At 41.4% G+C, this 26,772-nt stretch overlaps 1 protein-coding gene across 4 annotated transcripts in view; it reads right to left on the bottom strand.

Annotated features, from left to right (window-relative positions):
- The window catches only part of LAMB3 (laminin subunit beta 3), a 134,200-nt gene that overhangs the window by 1,111 nt on the left and 106,317 nt on the right, over window positions 1-26,772 (bottom strand). For all 4 annotated transcript variants that reach the window (XM_056557943.1, XM_056557940.1, XM_056557942.1 and 1 more), the window contains 9 exons: window positions 24,227-24,596; window positions 22,707-22,867; window positions 22,003-22,208; window positions 21,337-21,540; window positions 19,541-19,685; window positions 9,874-10,081; window positions 8,801-8,942; window positions 3,298-3,474; window positions 2,049-2,202 (listed from right to left, as the gene is read on the bottom strand). In XM_056557943.1, the coding sequence (XP_056413918.1) occupies window positions 2,049-2,202; window positions 3,298-3,474; window positions 8,801-8,942; window positions 9,874-10,081; window positions 19,541-19,685; window positions 21,337-21,540; window positions 22,003-22,208; window positions 22,707-22,867; window positions 24,227-24,596 (1,767 nt within the window). The remainder of the gene's footprint in view (window positions 1-2,048; window positions 2,203-3,297; window positions 3,475-8,800; window positions 8,943-9,873; window positions 10,082-19,540; window positions 19,686-21,336; window positions 21,541-22,002; window positions 22,209-22,706; window positions 22,868-24,226; window positions 24,597-26,772) is intronic.

Below are 26,772 nucleotides of genomic sequence, written 5' to 3'. Positions count from 1 at the left end.
TAAGCCCCACCCATTTTATCAAGTCATGCCCCTTTTTAAATAATAATATTTTATAAGAAAATGAGTTTACTTAAAATTGTCCTTTTCTGACCCCTTGAACACTTTTATTTTTCCGTACACAGGGCAGTATAGGGGGCAAATTTTTATGCCATAATATGTAATTTATATTGGTACCATTTTTGTTGTTTGGGATGTTTTGATAGCTTTTTACGCCATTCACAGTGCAGTTGCATTAACTGTTTTATTTTAATAGTTGCGAAATTTCTGCACAAAGAAATACCACATGTTTATGTTTGAAAAAGAGAGTGATATAAACTTTTATTAGGTTGGATTTATTAGGTTGGATTGATGTCACTGTACAAGGATAAAGTAAAGATATGATGTCCATAGTGATGTCTCAGTATGGGGGGGCTTAGGGGCTGAGATGGGACCTAACTACTATATGGGAGCACAGATTGAGCACTATCAGTGTCTGGGACATAACACATAGGGAGTTTGTAAATAGGTTGGCATTGTGCTGGAGCAATGAGCCTAAAAGATTTGTCTGGCAGATTCCGCAGAGACAAGACTTAGGCTGCATTCACACCACTTTTATGCAATACAGTTTACGTATACGTTTTCAATTTGAAAACCGTATGGAACCGTATTGAAAACCATCTGCATTAACTCTCCATTGAAAACCGTATGCCAAACGATGCATCCGGTTGCATCCGTTTTGCGTTTTGTACAGTTTTGTCCATTTTTTCCTGTACCCAAAACCGTAGCCTACCACGGTTTTGGTCGGGGTGAAAAACCGTATTGGAACCGTATACGGTTTTTTAACATGGAAGTCAATGGGAACCGTACAAAACCGTATGCTCTTAATGGAGTGAAAAGTTAAAAACATTAATGGTTTTTTCTTAAAAAACGGATGCAACCGGATCTTATTTTCTCAAACTGTATATGGTATATACAATTTGTACACACGTTTTAGTCCGGTTTTGAGGAATCCGTTTTTCATCAAAAACCTGATACGGGAACTGTATTGCAAAAATGTGGTGTGAATGCAGCCTTAGCCAGGTGAAGTCTTAGGGGCGGTCTGCACCAGATAGAGAAGAAAAGGAAAGGTGAACAACTCTGAAAAAGACACTTGTGAGACACTGACAGTAACTGTAATCACTTATACTTTCAGCAGAAAGTACGGCTGGTATCTACCTCTATCACTGAATGTGGAAGTATTAGTCAGTCATTAGTCAGTCATTAGTCACAATGGTAATCCAGATCGGTATTATTTGTTGCTTGCTGGTAACGCAGACATCTATTTAATTTTGTTTGGAGGTGCTGACCATTTTTGCTTATTTGTAGATGGTGGCCAGCTACAGTACCTCCCTGATCTTATAGTTACTCTGTTGCCACTTGAGATCTGTTGCCATCTAACAGCCGATTGAATCACCACATAAAGTGAAAATGATGTGAGATCTTATGTTCGAGTTTTACCTAAGGCCTTACAAAGTCTAGAGCCACTTCTGATACCACACACAACCTGAGGACAGGTGTGGGGCTGTTTTTTTGGGGGGGAAATCTGCTCTGTTTTTCAATTGCTGTTTTTTCTTTTACAATTTTTTCTATTCAATGTAATCTGTGTAGACTCATAGGTATCTAAAAACATCATAGCTGCTGTGGATGTGTTAAGAACAAAATCCATGACAGAGTGATCAGAGCCGTAATGCATGGTGGCCTATTCACTTACCATATGAATAGCACAGTTTGCAGCTGCCTTTATCCTAGACTGGGTAGCGTCAGAATGAACAGAAGGCCCATGGCTATCTTACAGGGAACATATTGCTAAGACTCTCAGGCGCTTGTTCAAAATGTGTGGGAAGCATTTAGATGAATATAAAAAAAGGCGTCAAACCACGCCATTCAGTATTTTTCTCCCATAGTAAGCGACTATTAACTGTTCTGCTCCTGACAGATTGTAGCTATATATACCACAAACTATCAAAAGAACCTGTTACAGCATAAGATGCACATTTTGTCCAGCAGGCACGCATACACATTTCTCTTACCGTTCATCCTTTTCAGCATTTTTTCAGAATCTTTAAAAAGCTGATCAGCCTCCATTTTGATATTTGAGACCTTCTGTCCTTGGGCACCAAGGCTGGATGCTTGACCCAAGCGATTCTTTAACAAGGCATATTTTTCCTTTATGGCATCTAGACCCTATAAGATAGATATTATATAATAGATATCACACATAAAAAGAGTAGTTGAGATATAAGTTACATTACTGGGCACCAGTGTACAAGAAAGATATAGTGGAGCTGGAGAGGGTTCAAAGACGGGCAACCAGAGTAATACGGGGAATGGGAGGACTACAGTACCCAGAAAGATTATCAGAATTAGGGTTATTTAGCTTAGAAAAAAGAAGGCTTAGGGGCAACCTAATAACTATGTATAAATACATCAGGGGACAGTACAGGGATCTCTCCCATGATCTATTTATACCCAGGACTGTATCTATAACAAGGGGGCATCCTCTACATTAAAAGGAAAGAAGGTTTCTACACCAGCACAGACGGATGTTCTTTACTGTAAGAGCAGCTGTGGAACTCTCTCCCTATCAATGTGGGAAGAATGTAGCAGCCTTGAGTATGACCCCACAAACGGTGGCCTCCCGTGCATGATATTGGGAACATGTATTTATGCCCCTGCTTAAATGTCCATTGTTTATTTAAGTTATTATATTTTATTTTAAAACTGTCATTTTAGCTGCAAATTTCTGTACTGATTGTTTGTTTTTTACAATGTTTTTTTTTAAACACATGTTGGCAGGAGCCTGTTTGTTCCATGCCAGGAACTGTACCGAGCAGGATAGGTGTTCTATGGGGATTTGCTCCTGCTCTGGACAGTTCCTGACATGAACAGAGGTGTCAGAAGAGAGCACTGTGGTCAGACAGAAAATAAAATATACAAGAAAAGAACTTCCTCTGTAGCATACAGCAGCTGATAAGTACTGGAAGGATTAAGATTTTTAAATAGACGTAACTTACAAATCTGTTTAACTTTCTGGCACCAGTTGATTTAAAATAAAAAATGTTTTCCACTGGAATACCCCTGCACCCTCTACTGGTATCTGGAGGTCACCTGAATTTTATGTATGTCTACACAGGTGATTTTGTTTTCTGTTCAAGAAAACTGAGCTCTAAACATCGAGTGAATCAGCACAGACTTTTGTGTAAAAGTGAAAATTATTTTGAAAAAGGCCTTCAGCACATTTCAATGGACAACTTTACATGCATAACATTCTCCCAGTACCTCTTGTGCATCCATTGCTTTCCTATGAGCTCCCTCAGCTGCTTGCTTGGCCTGACCAGCCTGCTGTAGACTTTCTACAGTCGTTGCGCGCAATTTCTCCACTCGCTGTGTAAACATTTCAAGTTGATCGTGTATGTCTGTCAATCCCCTTTCTACAGGGCTCAGAACTTGTTCAATCTGCAATAAAAAATCATTCTGGTAAGTAGTAGAAGAAAATCACAATTGTCCCCCATACTGCCGGCAGTAACAAAATAAAGATGTACCTACCTTCCTTCGCTCCCCCGGGGCCTCCGGTAACTGGTTCCAGTCTCCGCCGTGATCCTCTTCCTGGTTGCTGGTGGTCAACGAGTCATACTGCACTCAGCCAATCACCGGCCGCAATGAAGTCCCGACTCGGCCGCCGATAGGCTGAGCGGCAGTGTGAGAACGCTTCAAGTCACAAAATTCTTCACTTCACCTGCACCTGCTGCCAGGGCCGAAAACTTCACACTGCCGCTCAGCCTATCGCCGGCCTAACTGGGACTGCGCTGCAGCCTGTGATTGGCTGAGCGCAGTATGACTCGTCGACCACCAGCCACCAGGAAGAGGGTCGCTGCGGAGACCGGAGACGGTTACCGGAGGCCCCGGGGAGCGAAGGAAGGTATGTGCATCTTTATTTTTTACTGTCGGCAGTATGGGGGACAATTTTTATATTCTGGAGCTCTCCTTTAAGAGCCTGACCTCCATCACCAGTATAAAAAATAATCAGGACTGGTCAGGAAAATAATGACAATACCACTGCTAACACATTTTGGTACATTACTGCCTTTTGCTAAAATAAAATTTAAAAAATCACATCCCTCCCCCCTTTCATTCTGCACACAAAACCCTATTAAGAAGTAAAAACTGAATTTTTGAAAGTTTAGTGAATTTATTAAAAAGGAAAAACTTTAATTTCACATATACATAAGTATTTAGGCTACTTGCTGGGACACCTGAAATTTAGCTCTGCGGGGCTCCTATTTCTGAGATGTTTCTTTACCTTGACTGGAGTCACCTCTGGTAAATTTAGTTGACAGGACATAATTTTGAAGGACACATCCCTGTTAATATGAGCTCTCACAGCTGACAATGCATATCAGATATCAGAATGAACTGCCTGTGGCACTGCACTGAAATTTCCATTGCCATACATAACTCTTAAATGGAAGATGTTTGGAATCACCCAACCAAAGTACTGTAAGTGATCAGGTGAGGAAGGACATAGTAAGGAGGTGACTATGAATTCAATGGTCACACTGGCTGAGCTTTAAAGATCATGCTTGCAAACAGGAAAAACTTACAGAAGGTCAACAATTACTGCAGCACTCCATAATCTTGGATTAATGGCAGATAGGTGGACAGATGACAAACAGGCGGGTGGATGCAGCCGATGGACGACGGTCCGTTATCGCGCCTTAGCGCTTCGTTAGGCCCCCAAGGGACCGTCGCCCATCGGCTGCATCCACCCACCTGTTTGTCATCCGTCTACCTCCCTGCTACTTTGTATACAGCAATATGAAATAAAAGCATCTCCGCAAGAATTTACCTGGTGTCCGAGGTGAGTGCTCCAATGCTCATTCATCTCTCTGTTTGTGATAGATTTGTAAATTACTTCTATTAAAAAAACTTAATCCTTCCAGTACTTTTTAGGGGCTATATACTATAGAGGAAATGCTTATCTTTTTAGATTTCTCTGATGTCATGACCACAGTGCTCTCTGCTGACCTCTGCTGTCCATTTTAAGAACTGTCCAGAGCAGGAGAAAATCCTCATAGCAAACATATGCTGCTCTAGACAGTTCCTAAAATGGACAGCAGAGGTCAGTAAAGAGCACTGTGGTCATGATATCAGATGTTTAGAATAAGCATTTCCTCTGTAGTATATAGCCCCTAAAAAGTACTGGAAGGATTAAGATTTTTAAATAGAAGTAATTTACAAATCTGCACAGCAAAGAAAAAAAAAATGAAAATGTAGCCAGCACCTAAACCCAATACACGGGTGCACGCTGCTGTGGCAAGTACAAAACATGTAAAAAAAGAAAAAAAAAAGAAAATGGCAGCAGCACACTTGGTCAACAAAATGGAGGCTCTTAGCGCACTTTTTGATCAAAACGTGTCCCCCCATCCACCACGCGGAGGTGGCCTCCCTCTGTAGCCGTGCATCCCCTCCCCTATTTTCACAGGAGGTGGTTTGGATCGTTAGTGGATCCAACATGTCACCCAGCCTGAGGTAGGTGAGTGTTTAGGGACCCATCGGATAAGAGGCCACCTCCGCGTGGTGGATGGGGGGACACGTTTTGATCAAAAAGTGCGCTAAGAGCCTCCATTTTGTTGACCAAGTGTGCTGCTGCCATTTTCTTTTTTTACATGTTTTGTACTTGCCACAGCAGCGTGCACCCGTGTATTGGGTTTAGGTGCTGGCTACATTTTCATTTTTTTTTTCTTTGCTGTGCAAATTTGGGGGGAGTGGCTCCCTCTGTAGCCGTGCATCCCCTCCCCTATTTTCACAGGAGATGGTTTGGATCGTTAGTGGATCCAACATGTCACCCAGCCTGAGGTAGGTGAGTGTTTAGGGACCCATCCGATAAGAGGCCACCTCCGCGTGGTGGATGGGGGGACACGTTTTGATCAAAAAGTGCGCTAAGAGCCTCCATTTTGTTGACCAAGCGTGCTGCTGCCATTTTCTTTTTTTACATGTTTTGTACTTGCCACAGCAGCGTGCACCCGTGTATTGGGTTTAGGTGCTGGCTACATTTTCATTTTTTTTTCTTTGCTGTGCAAATTTGGGGGGAGTGGCTCCCTCTGTAGCCGTGCATCCCCTCCCCTATTTTCACAGGAGGTGGTTCGGATCGTTAGTGGATCCAACATGTCACCCAGCCTGAGGTAGGTGAGTGTTTAGGGACCCATCCGATAAGAGGCCACCTCCGCGTGGTGGATGGGGGGACACGTTTTGATCAAAAAGTGCGCTAAGAGCCTCCATTTTGTTGACCAAGTGTGCTGCTGCCATTTTCTTTTTTTACATAATTTACAAATCTGTTTAACTTGCTGGCACCAGTTGATTTAAGAAAAAAAAAAAGGTTTTCTGCGGGAGTACTCCTTTTAAAATGGCTGTCCACCAATGGTACCCATGCAACATGACAGAGTTTAAGAGGATCTGAAGAGAAGAATGACAGAATATTCCCAAATCCAGGTGTGCAAACAGATGGCATCATACCCAAGAAGACAGGAGGCTGAAATCACTGCCAAAATTGCTTCAACTAAGTACTGAGCAAAGAGCCTGTATATTTACGTCACTGCAAAATTTTAACTTTCTTTTTAATAAATTTGCTAAAATGTCTTTAAATTCAGTTTTCACATTTTCATTATGATTGCAGACTGATGGTGGAATAGTTACATTTTGTTGATTTTAGATCAAGGCTGCAACGTAACAAAATGTTACAAAAGGGGAAGGGTCTGAAGACTTTCAGATTGCACTGTATATATTTATAACTTTACATAGATATCTATCATATGAAACCAATAACTGTTCATGATAAAAGGATAACCTTAATTAGTCAGGAAAACTGGATTTTGCTACAATTAATAAATACTGTATTTATCGGTGTATAACACACACTTTTAAAACTTAAATTTAGGGCAAAACCCCTACCTGCGTGTTATACCCCGATAAATGTGCTGGTCACTGATTTAAAGTGGCTGCAGTGCCGGCTGCTTGTTAAAGATCAACATCCCGGCCGCGGCCACTTTAAAACAATGACCAGCAGCGGCTCCTGCGGGCTAACACTTCTCCTGATTTTAATATTGTTTATAATCCCTTACCTGGCCGCGTTCTGGTAGGTTCAGGTTAGGCGGCAGGTCTTGTGGGCTGTGTGGATAGTAAAGTATGATAAGTGACGTCCCCTGCCGACTCCTCTGTGTAGCATCAGGAACGTGACGTCCCTGCAGCGCCCCGCTGGCAGCTGTGCTAAAGTGGCCACAGTCAGGCTGCTAAACTTTAAACTCTTCTGACGCAGAGCAGAGGAGCCGGCAGGGGACTTCACTCGTCATACTTAACACTCTACACAGTCCACAAGACCCGCCTCCTAACCTGAGCCTTCCCGGAGTGCGGCCAGGTAAGGGATTATAAAAAATATTAAAAGCAGGGGGAGAGGGGATTATGAGCAGGGGGGAAACAATGAGCAGAGGGGCTTGTGAGCAGAGGGGAGATGATGAGGCAGAGGGGGGTAATGATGAGGCAGAGGGAGGAAATAACGAGCAGGGGGGCTTGTTAGCAGAGCGGGATTATAAGGCAGAGGGGGGGATGATGAGGCAGAGGGGGGTAATGATGAGCTGAGGAGATGATGAGCAGAGGGGGAATGATGAGCAGAGGAGATGATAAGGCAGAGAGGGGGATGATGAGTAGAGGAGATGATGAGGCAAAGGGGGAATGATGAGCAGAGGAGATGATAAGGCAGATGGGGGGGGACGATGAGTAGAGGAGATGATGAGGCAAAGGGGGAATGATGAGCAGAGGAGATGAGGCAGAGGGGGGGATGAGGAGCAGAGGAGATGATGAGGCAAAGGAGGAATGATGAGCAGAGGAGATGATAAGGCAGAGGGGGGGGGTGATGAGTAGAGGAGATGATGAGGCAAAGGGGGGATGATGAGCAGAGGAGATAAGGCAGAGGGGGGGATGAGGAGCAGAGGAGATGATGAGGCAAAGGAGGAATGATGAGCAGAGGAGATGATAAGGCAGAGGGGGGATGATGAGCAGAGGAGATGATGAGGCAGAGGGGGGTAATGATGAGCAGAGGAGATGATGAGGCAAAGGGGGAATGATGAGCAGAGGAGATGATAAGGCAGAGGGGGGATGATGAGCAGAGGAGATGATGAGGCAGAGGGGGGTAATGAGGAGCAGAGGAGATGATGAGGCAAAGGGGGAATGATGAGCAGAGGAGATGATAAGGCAGAGGGGGGATGATGAGCAGAGGAGATGATGAGGCAGAGGGGGGTAATGATGAGCAGAGGAGATGATGAGCAGAGGGGGAATGATGAGCAGAGGAGATGATAAGGCAGAGGGGGAATGATGAGCAGGGGAAAGGAGGCACATAGGGGATCAGAGGGGGTAAATGTGGCACAGGGGCTGAATGATGTGGCATGGGGGGGGACACTAAACTGAGAAGCAGGGAGAATCAAAGTTGGGGGGATGATGAGGCATTTAGTTCAGAGGTTCCAAGTCATTTATTTTACATTTATTTTTTTTCCCTCAATTTTTCCTGTGAAAATGAGGGTGTATGTTATACGCTAGTGCATGTTATATGCCAATAAATATGGTATATAATTTCTCTAATTGTTGCAAGGACTTTATGGTGCATTCACACTTTCAGGTTTTTAATTACAATTATAGAATACAAGACTAAAATAGACCATACATTGAGAATATATATAAAAGAAAAGAATGGGACTGCTGTCTTCAGATCCGTTTCTTGTTAACTGTGTCTCACCTCTTGCATTCGGTCCTGGATTTGCCACAACAAAGTGCTTGATCCACGGATTTTATCTTCTGCTTCCTGGAGGATTTTCCTTGCTTGCCTTATATTACCTACCACACCATCCACATTTTCTTCAACATTAATTGCTTTGTTCCTAAGGTTTAGAAACATAAAGAAGTCCATCATTCAGGGCCCCATATTGATCCACTTAAGTAAAATAACTGGATGAATATCCCAGTGTTCCCCAACCAGTGCTCTATCCTGATCGTGTTCAGTCCAGCCCAGTACACTAGCAATTTCCCTGCCTGTCACTTTAAGATAAATGTTATCAGGATGTGTAACAATCTACTTTGTATAGGAGAAGAGTGTGTCCCCACCATCATCTAAAAAAAAAACAGAATATGCCATCAGGCATACTGAATTTCAACAAGGTTCGACTGTCAACTTTTTACGTATGTTAGTGGGGTATTCCTGCTTTATACATTTTATCCCCAATCCAAAGGATTCGGAATAAGATGTATAAAGACAGAATACCCCTTTAATGGCCATCTTTAAAGGATGAAAAACACTAGTTAACAACCAGTTCTGCAGGGAAAGGCCCCCGTTCTTTTGTATGAAGCAGTATTTAAGTTCCCTGCATAGCATGTAGACTGGAGCACCGCTGTGAAGGGACATAGTCGAATTGACCTTTTTCACTTTGTTCTTGGGATCATCAGGAATATCACACTATCCCGATATCGTAAACAAGGAAGTAACAGGGATAAAATAAGCTAGGTTCTCATAAATATGTCAAGATGTCCAGTAAAGAACAGGCTACTCATAAGGTAAAATGAGTGGTCAATATAGTGATATACTGTGTGTCATAACAAGTATGGGAGGACTTTATCTAGATTGTATGGGAGCAGTTTGTAAAGCAAGGACCATGTCTGACAACTATCTTATGTGCATGGCTATGGGGGTTTCTTGTCATCAGAAGCTATAACATCACTTACTTATCTTCAGTATTTTAACACTGAATAAGGGAGTATACTGGACTTGGTGTCATTTCATGACTGTTATATTTCATCATTTCTTGCTGGACATACCTGGCTTCTTCAGCCTCGCTCTGCAGTTTCTTTGCTTTGGCAATATCCTCTTTTGTTTGTGACAGCACTGCATCAATATTCGGCAACTTTCCTGCTATGTTACGTATTTCACTCATTTTCCTCTGTAGGGAGGAAGCATCAACGGGCAGCTTGAGTGACAACACATACTCGCTGACCTCTTGGATAGTGGCTGGATCTGTAGAAGGCTCTAAGAACAGACAAATGCTAAATTACCCTTTTGTTCTCATATATTAAATGCCGAACCTAAATAAGAGAAACAGATATCATGTACATATTATGCAAAATGCAAGTCTGATGGTGGTCTTATTCTTTGTATTTTATTTTTTGCACGTGTATTGTTGGGTGTCATAGGGTTACATTTATTATATTATCTGTATTTATTTACTGGCCTTACAGCCAGTATGTCTTTCCTACACTCCAGTTGTATTTATATTTGGATTTTTATTTGTTTCGGTCCTTTATGTGCCTTATAAAATTTTTGTTCTGGCAATTTTTGTACCTCTATTTTCAATACATGGCCTTACATTCATGCTAATGATTCTGTTTCCCCATTTTGACAGGGTATATTTTTATGACTAAACATAAAAGGAATTTCATGCATGGACCATAGGAACCTGTAGACAGGAGCTGGTCATTAATTTCTATGGGAAAGTGTTCCCTCTCCCTTTTCCTTTCATTGTAATCTCTGTAATCCTTGTAATGCTACCAAAGAGATTTTTTTTTAACTATAGATAAAGATGAAAAATAAAGAAAATGGCCAAAAACTATAAAAAAAAATATGAGTAACACAAAAGCTTGATTTAAAGGGGTATTCCAAACAATTCATCTTATCCCCTATCCAAAGGATAGGGGATAAGATGTATGATTGCAGGGGTCCCGCATGTGAAGTGTGGAGGCTGGAGGCTCCGAGTGTGAAGCGTGACAACTACGGGGGCAGAGTTGTGATGTCACGATAATCCAGCCCTGTGGTCGTCATGCTTCACACTCTGAGCCTCCAGCGCTGCAGAGAGCTTACAAAGGAGGGTGCGTAATGACAGATTGCAGGTGTCCCCAGCGGCTGAACCCCAGCGATCATACATCTTATCCCATATCTTTTGGATAGGGGATAAGATGTATTAGGGCCGGAGTACCCCTTTAAGCAATGATTAATTTTCTGATGACAACACTTGAGTTGGATAATTGTTAAAAGATGCAAGTCTGTATTGAACAATTGATGTTTCTAATACTTCCCTGGAAACACCCTTTTCCCTAAGACAAAGGATTTGTTCATAGGGTAAGTACAGCCAGAAAATTTCCGAAAAGTTGCAAGTAGAAGTAACATATAAATATTTTTAAGCAATAACTATGACACTGTGTGCTATGAGTTGTAATTCATAATTGTATACTGTACTTATTGCTGTCCTTGTCCTGCAAAATCCTCCTCCAAAGTCCTGAAGGATCACAGTGTTCTGTATAAGCTGTTAGTGGCATAGTTTATAAAGCTTGTCTGAAGTGCTAATGATCTGACATTAATACCTGGCACAGTGCTGATCTCTCCCTGTCATATTAACTGATATATATATATATATATATATATCCCCCTCGATTGTGTAGTATAGATAGCACTCCTCCATAAACCCTGAAGATCCACACATCATGTACTCATCCTTTGAAATTCTTTTGGATTTCCTTACATCGGTGGAGACAAGAAATCGACAAAATGTAAATCTAAAAAGAACACATTAGCTTCTAATATGAAAACTAAAGTTTTATCCCCAGTGTTTCCAATGTGATAAACAAAATGAGGTAAGGATGGGTCTGTATCACTGTCCTATGCTGGCAGATCATGTTGTCCATCAGATTGTCCATAAAGGAGAATGTACTAGAAATAAACACTTCTTTAGATATTTTACAATTATCCAGTAGTATTTAATAGTCTCATATTAGACTTCTCCCTTCATATACTGCCAAGATAGAGGCAATGAGCCAGAGAAATATGTGGGATGTGAGAACCCACAGCTAGTGTCTGTTCACACTCACTAGAAATAGATCAGAAGGGGTACAATGAAAACAAGATGTGTTGAAAACCTCCCAGCGGTCTGTGTTATGTGCTTTATATCAACCGAAAGGAACAAAATTCACACATTTCCCAACCTATCACAGATCAACACAGTAATATGTAATGGCCTAAGAATTGATGTCACTGCAAAGGAATAAGCGTGCTAGTCTGCTGCCAGAGAGACGTGATCTAGTTCAGGAAAGTAATCCCACAAAGGATTCCCTGTTATTAATGTAAAGAATCAGCAACTTATTGTTCAGACATGTAGTCTGATTAACTAGTCTGCACAGGTAATACCACGTGTAAAAGGTCTGCACATGGTGGATGTAGTCTCAGAGGTATAATAGGATAAGCTCTTTATTCCAAGCAGGGGTATAGTTACTATTTTGTAGGGATTGACCGATATAGTTTTTTTAGGGCTGATACCGATAATCTGTGGCCTTTCAGGCCGATAGCCAATAACTTATACCGATATTCCGGTATAAGTTATCGGCTATTTCTCCACCCCCCAAAAAGCCGCTGCAGATCATTGATTTAAAGCGGGAGCTTTAAATCAATGAACTGCAGCGGCTTTGGCTGAATCAGAGACCACCACCGCCACCCGCTTCTCTCCCCCTGCCTGTCTGGGGGTCCTCCCAACCGCCGCTGCCCCCCAGCAATCCCCCCCTACCCCTGCACGCACACCGCCCCCACCGCCGCTGCCCCCCAGCCACCCCCCCCCCCCTTATTACCTGTTCCAGGGGTCCGCGTTACTTCTGGCTCCCGTCCTGAGCTGTCACTGTGCTCAAAAAGAACCTCCAAACCCCAGTCACCGGAGTGACGGGGTAAAAAACCCCTATTGAAAATTCCCTCCCTAACTATAATATATAAAACTTCACTTTTATTTCAATATTATTATAAAAAGGTCCCCTGTAGTGAATAAAATTAGCAGACTATTCCCTCAACTAGTGTAGCTTATCCTATCTGGAGTTCACTGTAATATGTACTTGACAGTGGCTGCAGACCACTGTCGATTGGGGAAGGTACTGCAAATAAAATGTAATCAATCTGTCTCCCCTACATGTTTCGTGGTATGACCCACGTCCTCAGGGGTTAAGAGACAAATGGCCACGTGTATATGCAAGTGCTTCCTTTTATAATGTCCACTGGACACTCCCCATACCTTAGAACCAATCATAATAGCGCATAGACTTACCTGTTCCTATGCCACCTATCACTTCACCGTTTATTGCAGGTGCCTGGGGTTAAGGGATAACTTCCGGCGCTTGTTGATGACATATATCAGTCGCCGCACTTACCCGTGTTTTCCTTTTGTTTACCTATTCCGTTACGTAGATCGCGCATGCGCCCTATCTCCGGGCTCGCCGTTCAATGCGCGATCAGCGCTATGAGGACTCGCGCATGCGCGCGGACTTAGACCCAGGTCCGTAGCTCAGAATGTCAAATGCGCATCTGCACGGACTTAGAATCTGGCTGATAGAACGTTATCTGCCCAGTGAAGGTGACATATATAGATCACTAGGATCTCTATATATTAGAGTTAAGGTATCAGATAAAGTAGACTTATAGGGATCTTAAATAGACACCCCATATAATCATTAGTTGTACACTCTAATCTCTATTATTGTGTATCTAACAAGTGTATTCCACTATTGATAGAGCGGTGGTATAGTTAAATCCTAGCTGCCTTGTAATTAATTATCAATTAATTTATTGATTACTTTATTAATCTATACACTTGTACTAAGAACAATTTATTTAGTTGTCTTCTATCTTTTTAGGGGTAAGTACTATATCTATCCATATATACACGTTTTATGCCAAAAACCAATAAAAGATGGGGGAATACATTAGTTGTATATCGATCAGGAAAAATATCAAATATGATAGTTAAATTTGCCCAGAATAATACCATTGCCAACTTTAAATGAAAGAGATTTTTTTAAGTTATTATTAGAATTGTACCATTTCTACTCATAAAAAAGCCGCGAAGGAGAAACCTTCATTAAGGCCATAGGGACTGCGTGTTCCCAGTCTATAGATCCATCTGGATTCTTCTTGTAGCAATATTTTATCTATATTGCCTCTACGTGGGCCCAGTTGTTTCTGACAGATACCCCAAAATTCGATCTCGAATACATTCTGACCATGAACTGCCCTCATGTGTCTAGCAAGTGGCGTATCACTGTTTGTACGTATAGTACTCAGGTGTTTGGAGATTCTCCTCCTAAATTCTTGTGTTGTCTTACCGACATAGAGTTTGGTCTGCAGCCACTGTCAAGTACATATTACAGTGAACTCCAGATAGGATAAGCTACACTAGTTGAGGGAATAGTCTGCTAATTTTATTCACTACAGGGGACCTTTTTATAATAATATTGAAATAAAAGTGAAGTTTTATATATTATAGTTAGGGAGGGAATTTTCAATAGGGGTTTTTTACCCCGTCACTCCGGTGACTGGGGTTTGGAGGTTCTTTTTGGTTATCTAACCCCGTTCCCCCCCTGGGCACTTAAGTTTTTTTGTGTTTTCTAGGGCTCTCGCCCTTTTTTGCCCGTTTAGGTTACATGACACTGCATGATGGCAGGTTTCTTATCACAAAAATTTAGCCTAGATCAATTTAATACTGAAGCCACTCATGTTTTTTCTACTCAACATCTTCCATTAAACCAGATTGACATCCAGCAAGCGTTCCGCAATCTAACAAAGACCTATAAAAACTGTGTTAGGTCCTGGTGGGAAGTCACCAGTTTTGAAACATATTTGCAACAAAAGATCGTGTATAGAGGATTGAGAATACCTATTACACCTAATTCACACAGGGACGACTCAGCGTTCCTACAAGGCTGGGAACAACTCCTAACCGAAAATTCATTGCGCATGATAAATTATCTGTGTGAATACGAAAAAAGACATCTGGAATCCACGAATATCCAACTAGAAAAGGAAATTAAAGAAATTCAGGACTTTATTAATAATCCAGAATACGCATCTCTGGAAGTAAAACTCCAAAAAAATTTGGAAAATTTCAAAAACGAATTAAAAGAAAAGAAACATAGCAAATATATAAGGGACTACACAGATTTTGCAAACGGCAAGGCATACACATACAGAGGTGAGAGGAAGGGCCATTTTACCCATTACAAATCACACCCATATAGGTCACATCAGGACACTGATACTTCAGGCACAGAAGAATATCTCTCAGATAATAGCAGCTCACGTGGGAGCACCAAAAGGAAATATAAAGGAGGCAAAAATAAGACATACGTTCCTCAATACAAAAAACCTCCGTATACGAATAACCCTAGAAGTAGTCAAACATGGTCGGAGCCATCCAGACCAGTACCCAATGGCTCTGGATCGTCTATGGTTTCCTGTGTGCCGTATCCCCCTCTGACACAGGGAAATATGGGCACTATACAAGGAACAAATCCTCAATTCCCCAATACATCACAGGCGAATATGACATACCATCCTGTGGCATCAGGCAATATAGTGAGACAACTGGGTCCTCAATCTATGTCACAAACAACTATGACACGTTTTTTAGGCCCAACAGTGCCTCAGGCACTTCCAACATTTTTGGGCAATACAGGGAGTGTATCAACTCTGAATACCCCAGCGACTGCACATATGTAGGATTGGGAAGAGTAGAGGAGAATTCTGACCATAGGGATGATACAGGAATTGGAGATATGGATGAATTACAAATCATCAATCTCTCCTCTTACTCCTTATCCACTAATGAGATTTCACTACTCAAAAGGGGTCTGTCCTTCACCCCGACACCAAGATTTGACACCTTTACATGGGTGAAGGACATTAATCTTTTTGCCCGTAAGTTATGTCTCCATAAATGGCATCAGCTACACAATGATCCAGTACTTACTGCACAGAGTAATGAACTGAAGGCTATTGAGGTCTTGGAGGATCTTCTTCTGGAAAATATAGAGGGACCTAGAGGTTGCGAAGGACCCCTAACTAATCTTAGGCCGAAAAGTAGATTGACTCCATCTCTTTCACAATACGGCAGCATTGATACATTTGTAAATCTAGTAGTGAAGGAAATTGAAAAAATCAGACCAACACAGAAGATGGTATACACCAATCTAACCGCAGGCGAAAGAGAGGCTTTAGAAAATCTAAGAACAAACACTGACATTATAATAAAAGCCTCGGACAAAGGCGGTAATGTGGTTCTCTTAGATAGGAGTGAATATATCCGTATGTGTCTGGCTTTGCTAGAGGATCACACTAAATATCGGAGACTAAAAACAGACCCCACAATTCCTTTCCTCAGGGAACTGAAATCCCTCTTGACCTCAGCGAAAGAGAGTAGTCTAATCTCCATGGATGAATATAACTTTATATATAATCCAAATCCTACAATTGCGACCTTCTATTCTTTGCCGAAGACGCATAAGAATACACAGCCACTCAGAGGACGACCGATAATCTCGGGGAATGATAATCTCACACAGGGTGCCAGCATCTATGTAGATCAGTTTTTAGCACCATTAGTCACCTCTTTACCATCTTATCTTAAGGACACTAAGGACACTGTCACTAAACTACAAGATTTAACAGTCACTGATTCCACCATGTTAGCGAGTATAGACGTTGAAAGTCTTTACACTAATATTAGGCACGATTTGGGGATCACGGCGGTAAAGAAATTTCTTAATACACGCAGTATTCACTTCAAGACACATAATGAATTTGTCATTGATTTACTCACATTTGTTTTGACACATAACTATTTCTTATTTGATGATACTTTCTTTTTCCAGACACAAGGCACCGCTATGGGGTCCACTTGTGCACCAAATTATGCTAATCTTTTTCTAGGGTGGTGGGAGAGTGAGTTTGTTTTTTCTGATGATTTTGAGCACTACACTAGTCACATTATATTTTGGGGTAGATTTATTGATGACGTGTTGATTTTGTGGGATGGGGTGAGCACCTTATTCACATCCTTTTTAGAAGCTCTTAATCACAATGTTATTGGTATGCACTTCACTTCAGAGTTTGGGGGTAGACTAATTAACTTTTTAGACCTTACTATTATGATTGATGAGACTAACACGATTCAAACAAAAGTTTTTCGTAAACCGACATCGACGAATAATCTCTTACACTGGCAAAGCTGGCACCCTGTCACCCTTAGAAGAAGCATTCCTGTAGGACAGTTCCTAAGGGTGAAGCGTAACTGCTCTACTCAAGATACCTTTGAGGCGGAATCTGTAGAATTATCCAGGAGGTTTAGAGCAAGGGGTTATCCTCTGGCCTATGTCAAGAAGGCACACAGGAGAGCGAACAATAGTGATAGGAGACAACTACTAACTTCAAATAGAGTAGCCACAGAACACAAAATCAGATGCATTGGTACATATGATGCATATAGTACTAGGATCTATAATATCTTACGCAGATATTGGCCGATTCTATATTCAGATCCAGATCTAAGAGAAGTAGTAGGGGTTAGACCACAAGTAACCTTTAGGAGAGGATCCAATATTAAGGACATTCTAGTCCGGAGTCATTTACCCTCATTGGAGGAGACCCACAATAGACCTCGGATGGGGGTTACAGGATCTTTTCCATGTGGCCATTGTAGTTTCTGCAAATACTTACCCAAGACTCAAGAGTTCTCCAATCCACTTGATGGACGTCAATACCAGATTAGACAATTCATTAATTGCTCAAGTAAAAACATAATCTATGCAGCTCGCTGTAATTGTCACAAACTCTATGTCGGTAAGACAACACAAGAATTTAGGAGGAGAATCTCCAAACACCTGAGTACTATACGTACAAACAGTGATACGCCACTTGCTAGACACATGAGGGCAGTTCATGGTCAGAATGTATTCGAGATCGAATTTTGGGGTATCTGTCAGAAACAACTGGGCCCACGTAGAGGCAATATAGATAAAATATTGCTACAAGAAGAATCCAGATGGATCTATAGACTGGGAACACGCAGTCCCTATGGCCTTAATGAAGGTTTCTCCTTCGCGGCTTTTTTATGAGTAGAAATGGTACAATTCTAATAATAACTTAAAAAAATCTCTTTCATTTAAAGTTGGCAATGGTATTATTCTGGGCAAATTTAACTATCATATTTGATATTTTTCCTGATCGATATACAACTAATGTATTCCCCCATCTTTTATTGGTTTTTGGCATAAAACGTGTATATATGGATAGATATAGTACTTACCCCTAAAAAGATAGAAGACAACTAAATAAATTGTTCTTAGTACAAGTGTATAGATTAATAAAGTAATCAATAAATTAATTGATAATTAATTACAAGGCAGCTAGGATTTAACTATACCACCGCTCTATCAATAGTGGAATACACTTGTTAGATACACAATAATAGAGATTAGAGTGTACAACTAATGATTATATGGGGTGTCTATTTAAGATCCCTATAAGTCTACTTTATCTGATACCTTAACTCTAATATATAGAGATCCTAGTGATCTATATATGTCACCTTCACTGGGCAGATAACGTTCTATCAGCCAGATTCTAAGTCCGTGCAGATGCGCATTTGACATTCTGAGCTACGGACCTGGGTCTAAGTCCGCGCGCATGCGCGAGTCCTCATAGCGCTGATCGCGCATTGAACGGCGAGCCCGGAGATAGGGCGCATGCGCGATCTACGTAACGGAATAGGTAAACAAAAGGAAAACACGGGTAAGTGCGGCGACTGATATATGTCATCAACAAGCGCCGGAAGTTATCCCTTAACCCCAGGCACCTGCAATAAACGGTGAAGTGATAGGTGGCATAGGAACAGGTAAGTCTATGCGCTATTATGATTGGTTCTAAGGTATGGGGAGTGTCCAGTGGACATTATAAAAGGAAGCACTTGCATATACACGTGGCCATTTGTCTCTTAACCCCTGAGGACGTGGGTCATACCACGAAACATGTAGGGGAGACAGATTGATTACATTTTATTTGCAGTACCTTCCCCAATCGACAGTGGTCTGCAGCCACTGTCAAGTACATATTACAGTGAACTCCAGATAGGATAAGCTACACTAGTTGAGGGAATAGTCTGCTAATTTTATTCACTACAGGGGACCTTTTTATAATAATATTGAAATAAAAGTGAAGTTTTATATATTATAGTTAGGGAGGGAATTTTCAATAGGGGTTTTTTACCCCGTCACTCCGGTGACTGGGGTTTGGAGGTTCTTTTTGGTTATCTAACCCCGTTCCCCCCCTGGGCACTTAAGTTTTTTTGTCACTGTGCTCACTGACGGTGACGTTACTTTGAGGACGTCACTGCGCTGCACAGCGTAACGCAGGACACAGCAGGAGCCAGAAGTAGCGCGGGCCCCAGACCCCGGGAACAGGTAATTATAAAACCGGGGATAGGGGAGGCAATGGGGGCAGCGTGCGGTGCAGTGGCGGTGAGGTGGGGTCGGGACATTATCGGATTATCGGCAAGGTAATTGCCAATACCGATAACGTCAAAAATCGTGAATATCGGCCGATAATATCGGCCAAACCGATAATCGGTCGATCCCTATTATTTTGGATCAATATACATGCTATTTATTCCAAAAGGTATATTGTGCTCACCGGTCAAGAAGTCTCTAACTTGCTGTATAAACTGTCTGGTGCTTCCTATATCTTGTACCATGCGGTTTCTGGTCCGGGTCACTTGTTCTGACAGCTGTTGGGCACTATCCTTGATTTGATTGGAAGTTTTTTCCGCTTCCTGTATCTATGAACAGATGTTGCATAACATGTCACTTTATCGGTATACATCTTTTAAAACTTTAAAAAAATATATATATATATTGTTAAAAAGGACCCCCAAAAAGAAGTAGGTTACAGAGTGTCTTGCTGTCGGGACACATATCCATCAGCTGCAATCTACAATAACTCAGGAACAAATCTTCAACTTACCAAATTGTAAACCTACAAGTTTTATTGTTGTATCCACTATTCACTGTCATGTTTTTTTATGTGAATAAAAAGAAGCACGAAGTACTATATGCAGAAAGTGTCCTAAAAATTTTTATTATTTTAATATTTATTAAATATTGTGTGTCTCCATGCCTGTTTTCAGACTACCTTTTATATTTTTTGTAATAAATGAAAATCAATGACAAAAGAACTAAAGAAAAGATCTGATCATAAGACTGTTTTATAATGAAATACAAATGTACGTAAGTATGTAAGAGTAAGGCCTGGTGACCAGGCTGAAACGTGTTGCTGTCTGTTTGTCCCAAGTACCGTGGGCTATTCTATGGGTATGCCAGCATCGTCAATGTCCCAAATAACCCCTTTGATAATCAAGATCTTACAAGCCGGCATCCATACCACCATTAAAGGAAAACTGTCAGCCTGTACATCCACACTAAACCTTATATACTGGCTTATAGTGTGGGTGAACAGGAGTCCAAAGAGGGGCCACTCACTTAAATAGGTCCAGTAGGTCCTGAGATTTGTCCCTCAGAAGATCCTCTGCTGAATTCAATGAATCATGTGCAGTGTGGTGGGGCTTCGCAGGTGGCGGGGCTTAGTGACTCCACTTCCAAGGATGTGGAGTCACAGACAAGGAATATGTAAATTGAACATATTAAGCCCTGCCCCCGCTGAATTCAGCAGTGGATACTCTGGGGGACATATCTCAGGACCTACTGGACATATTTAAGTAAGTGACCCCTCATTGGACTCCTGTTCACCCACACTATAAGCCAATGTATATAGTTTAGTGTGGGGGAACAGGCTGACAGTTTTCCTTTAACCAATTCCAGTTCTATATCTCTGATATTTGTACTGGAGCTAAATATTTCATTAATATAGCTCTAATATTTTGGAAATGGAAAGAACATATTTCTTCTAAGACACATCTTAAAGTGTACCTGTCATTACAAAAATCATTTCACATGTCAAAAGTTTTGATCAGTCAAGGTCTGAGTGGTTAGACCTCAACTCGCTAGAAAAAGCAAGGAGAGAAGCACGCTTATCTCTCCGCTCTGTGACTATGTGAGCGAGACAGTTTCATAAACTTACATCATGAGACCATCTCTGTCACATGACACAGTGCTGTGAGAGAACGCAAATAGCACGCACTTCTGGCTCATTCTAGTGATTTAACATGGTCTGAATACTCTGACCTGATTTTTTTATCGACACTTCATTTAGGACTTGGGGGAAACTAGTTCTAACCTAAAGTATTAGGGTTGATAATATGTTTTGTGGTACCCTTATAATAAGTATTGTTAAAGATAAGCAGAATTATGGCATGTGAGTACCCTGAAATGGAGAATTCATCATCTCAATCAATTAGTCATTGTTTTTATTGTATCCAGCTTTAGCATACTGTATTACCATAATTAAAGTGCATGCTTTAAAACATTATTTACCATCTGTGTGTTCTTCAGCAATTGGCTATTCAGGTCCTGAAGTTCTTTGGCAGTTTTTTCTGTGTTCCTTAGTGCATTCATTGACAAAGGAAATGCCCCTCTGCAATTGGATCCCACCTTGCATGATGTGAGATTGTTCCTGAGACACACAGTTCCAAGGCAGTTCTCTGGTGTGCAGGACTCTGTTCGTACACCCTCACAGATCTGCATACAGTTTTAAAATGAATCAATTTTGTTTAAACATTCTATTCTAAATAACAATTTCTGTAAAGTGACATGCCACATTAGGCAGGTTTACTGAAAATGAACGATAATCTAATGTACTGGCAGTTAGGCAGATGATAGCAAATTCAGCAGTAAATCTGTCGATAATAACATTGAGTCATCTTCCTATCCAAATACCTTGTGCACCCCTAGCACATATGATGTTTAGGGTCTTTCCTCATGCAATTTGCTATCTACCCTATACATGGATTACAATAGGACTATAGAAGATTTCTGTACATTTAAGAATAATAGACATTTCTTGACATTACAGGTTTTACCATATATTTATGTGGCAGTCACAATACCAGAAATGTAAATGTTATGTTTGTGTAAAGAATAATATCTATCCATATAATGAACAGCACAATGTGCTATAATAATAGCTGCATGTACAATTACCCTGTTGATGGTTGGAGTAAGATTTGGGTAGGACAGCTCATCTTTTAGTGTCTCCAGGTCAAACACTGCTTCTTGAGTCTTCCCTTCAAGACCATTGACCCCTCTCCTGCTTTCCCTTGATTGAGATATAGTTGTCTGAGCCAATGCCACCCTCTCAGCTGCCTCAAGAGATGATTGGTAGGCTGCATTAACCGTACTGAATAAACCTAGAAAAAGAATGTGTTTGCATCAAAGGTTTGGCTCAGTGAACACTACATCTGAGCCTTTTGTTGGCATTTTAGATGAGAAATATTTCCAAACAGATTGAAGGCTCTGACATATGACACTGCATTGGCAAACAGTAGCAGACATTACCCATAGGGCCTTAATGTAAAAACAAAATATACAGCATGCTTTACACTATTTTTTGTACTACCATATACGGTAAATGTAGGGCTCATTTCATTTGCACTAAGTCTAAATCACACTACACATTGCGTTTAAGCCATTGTTTGCCTACTTCTCCTCTATTAGGCCTTTTCAACTGTACAGGAAAATGCAGCAAAAAGCACTCTTTGTCTATGTTTGTCTATACAAGTGCATATGTCAGAGCCTTTCATTAGTGGTATATGTTGGGAAATCTTCCTGAGGTATACTGCCCATGATTGGTTCCGAGGTCATCTGCATTGAACTTGGGGAAGGTCACACCAAGGGCATCAGCTTACCTAATGCATTAGTAGAGATGCTGTTTCCATGTTGGGTCAATTTCCTCTGGTAAAGCTCATTAACATTGTTATAATTGAACCCCAAGGAATTCATGTCAGCTGAAAGAGAACCGAAACTATCCACCATAAACTGGTCCGGATTTATTTGCCTCATGTCTCCCCTGTAAAGTTCAAAAAAGAAACTTTGTACTTGGAAAATGTTTTTAACAGACAGTTTTTATTTATATGATAACAAAACTATTGACATGATATTAAAGGGTTCTCCAAAACAAACTAAATAACAGAATTTGGTAAGATAAACTAAGTCACCTGTCTTCTCTGAGAGACTTTTTCTCCAAGCTCAGGCAACATATGCAATATCCATCTGCTTTCCGGGGAAACTGGTATTTACATGTGCTGTCTCTATTGTGTTGCTTCATGGTTCAGTCACTTAGCAGCACTAAGGCCTCATGGAAACAGAAGTACTATGGCTCCATGCAACCTTCTCAATATATTGAGTGATTAAATGACACCAACAGAAGTCTATAAGACCCTAATGAACTTCTATGTGGATCCAACATATCATGTTCTATTAGATTTTTAGGGGAGTATATCTCTTCTAAAAGGTGCCATACCAAGCACCATACAGTGGGACATAGAACGCCTATGTACCCTGTACTGACAGCACAGGGTAGAGGCAGAGGAACTGGGGGGGCTGCACTCCACCAGCTGAGACACAAGGATGCCAGGAGAATGAAAAGACAGTAAAGAGGCCAATGCTGTACTAAGTGCAGGCACACAACAGCAGAAGTCAATCGAAGAGACTTATGGCATAGTCTAGACTATCAACCATTGGAAGTCTAAGGTAAAGAGTAATGACCAGTGGAAGGACATCAGACTCCTGCTACATTCAAGAGTACAGTGGAGTCTATATATCTACTATTCTATGACCAGAAGGTAGCCTATTAATATAAGTGCCAGTTGGATCACTCTGTCCTTTTATCAGAAGAAAGGTTGCCAAGCTCATGTGGGTCAGCTTAGGACTGCCACGAGCATGTGATTAGATATGTAATGAACTCCTATAGGCAGTGTTCCTGTAAAGAACTCTGACTGTGGGATGAGTTGGCCTGGATAGGTCTTGAACCATGAGCTAGTTTTAGACAAGTTCAAACAATTGTTCAAACACTGCATGGTTGGTAGCTGCAATGCACAGCTCTTGCCACTAAAAGTGATTTGCAAATATCCAGTGACAGGTCCACTGCTATAGAGAATTTCTACAGAGGCTGCTATAAACACTGCCACAGAGCTTGCTACAGAGATTACTATAAGTTTCAGTGTTTAAAAACATAATCCCCCCCCCCCTTGGGAAGAGTCCGCCAATCAGGATGCCGCCCCCGAGGACCTGTATCATTTATTCACCAAACTCCTTGGTACTTGGTGTACTCTCTGGATATGGTTCTGTAGCATACCTAAATAATGTGGCTCTGTGGAGTAAATATCTCTGAATAACAGAAGGTAATGATCACATAACTAACATTTACCTCATTTTTGTCAGATGGTTCTCTATGCGCAAAAGCTCACTTTCTGAGATACCAGACCCACCGGAAAGTCTCTGGATATGCTGAAGTTCAGCTTCAACACTATTCACCCGAGGTCCAAAATCCACATCAAACTTCCCTGTCTGTCCCGCAGTTGTGTTGCGGACAGTTTGCAATTGTGTACCCAAAACTTTAAGCTCATAATCGTAAAACTGGAAGCATGAGTGGCAGGGCTTGCAGTTGGGGAAAGTATCAGAGTAGCCTCTTTGGCAGGAGTCACAGCGTTCTCCCACAAATCCTGGTCGGCACAAGCATTTCCCAGTTGCTTTATCACAGCCATTTTCAAGTGTTCCTTGGAAGTTACAGTTGCATTCTGCAAAAAATAAAGCATGAAATCTTTGGAATTATCTGAAGGAGAAGGAAAGGTGTTTAAGAATAAACTAAACACAAGAACAAAGGGCAGCACAATCTGAGGTTTGTTAGGAAAAAGATCAAAAGCAATGTCATTTCACTAAAAAACATAGTAGATGTTTGGAACAAGCGTCCAGCAGATGTGGTTTAAACATGAATTTAAGTGAATTTAAACATGCCTGGGGATCAACACATGTCTTTACTAAGATAACATAACAAAGAAGTAATATTAGGACAGACTATACGGACCAGTCTTCTATGTTTCTATGTATTACATGCAGGGGTCAAGTCCTGGGAAAAGAAAAGTGTGGGAACTCACGCTAGATTTCCACTTAAAGGGGTACTAGACATCTTATACCCTATCCAAAGGATAGGGTATAAGATGCCTGATCCCGGAGGTTCCATTGCTGGGGACCCCCACGTTCTCCCTGCTGCTCCCGGTGTTCGTTTAGAGTGTTGGGTGCAGCGACAAAGGCTCATGACATCACAGTAATGCCCCCTCAATGCAAGTCTATGGGAGGGGGCGTGACGGCCGTCACCCCCCCTCCCATAGACTTGCATTGAGGGGGCATTACTTTGACGTCACGAGCCTCTGCCCTGCATCACCAGTCATCCGGCACGGAGCAAAGTTCGCTCCTTGCACCGAATGTCTGGGGTGCCGCAGCCGAGACCCCCCTGATCAGACATCTTATCCCCTATCCTATGGATAGGGGATAACATGCCTAGGGGCGGAGAAACCCTTTAAGGGCTAGTCCTACAGGACTCCTGCTAATGGGAACTGCATTCCTGCTGTGGAAAAAGTGCAGGAACTCCTGCAGGACTTGAGCCCTGATTACATGGTACTATACCCTTGCATTATAATTGCACCATATGCATCTTTAATGGGCACAGTATAAACAAGCACTTTTTAGAGGCTCAATGGGGGAGATTTATCAAAACCTGTCCAGAGGAAAAGTTGCCCAGTTTCCCATAGTAACCAATCAGATCGCTTCTTTCATTTTTAACAAGGCAAAATGAAAGAAGCAATCTGATTGGTTGCTATGGGCAACTCAACAACGTTTCCTCTGGACAAGATTTGATAAATCTCCACATTGTTCAAGAAGATTAGTATTCTCTATATGGAAAAAAAATCTTCTATTTATTTCTTTTTCCATATAGAGAATACTAATCTTTTGGCACAACATTGGATTCACATTGGGGTTTATTTACTAAGAGTGGAGTGTAGTTTTCTTTGTGGGTTTTGATTTCCGACAGGAATTTTCCCAAGGTATTTACTAAGGTTTCCCAACATTTTGCACTTTTCCCTGCATTTTGCTTTTTTCAACTGTTCTGATCTGTTGGGTTTTCCTCAGTTCAAATCCACCACATTTTCTGTGGAAACCTTAGTAAATATGTTGGGATTTTTCAAAACTGTCGGGGATACGCCCCTTTTGTCAGGACCACGCCTACTTTCTCCATGTGGCCACACCCCCTTTTCAGGTTTTTCTTTTAAAATGGAGGGTTTTGGGTTTTTTTTGTCTCAAATTGTGTTGCATGGAACGTCCAACACAATTTGGGTGCAAAACCAGACAAAAAAGATCAGGATCACGTTGGTAAATAAACCCCATTATCTCTTATACCATTACATAAGATTGTATTAGAGAACAGCAACAGTTTATATCATATGATCATTACATTTATTTTTTATCTTTAAAGCTCTATTTCATTTACAAATATTATTCATTAAAATTGAATGCTGCAGCATAGAGAAACTCTTATCACTGACATTGGCCCTCATTTACTATTCTAAACCCGACTTGTTTTGTCGGGTTTTTTTGGCGCATCTTTGTCTGCGCCATGTCGCAGACATCGTGCACCAGTCTGCGACACGATGCAACATTTTTTCCCGACAGACCCGATGTGGATTCTCCCAAACCCGAAAAAGGGGCGTAACCCAACATTTCTGAGCTTTCCCACGTATTTATAAAGGTTTCCAACCCGAATTTGTTGAATTGTTGTGGATTTTTTCCCCACAGCTCAGAGGAGTTGGAAACCAAAACCAACAAAACCCACGTGCGACAAACAGGATGCGACATAATAATAAATACCAGGGGAAAAAAGCAGTCGGGTAAGAAAGCAAGATAGATTTACAACACGAT

The sequence above is a fragment of the Hyla sarda genome, chromosome 2 (genome assembly GCF_029499605.1).
Source record: "Hyla sarda isolate aHylSar1 chromosome 2, aHylSar1.hap1, whole genome shotgun sequence".
Classification (NCBI taxonomy): domain Eukaryota; kingdom Metazoa; phylum Chordata; class Amphibia; order Anura; family Hylidae; genus Hyla; species Hyla sarda.
This window is presented reverse-complemented; position numbering and strand designations above follow the sequence as displayed.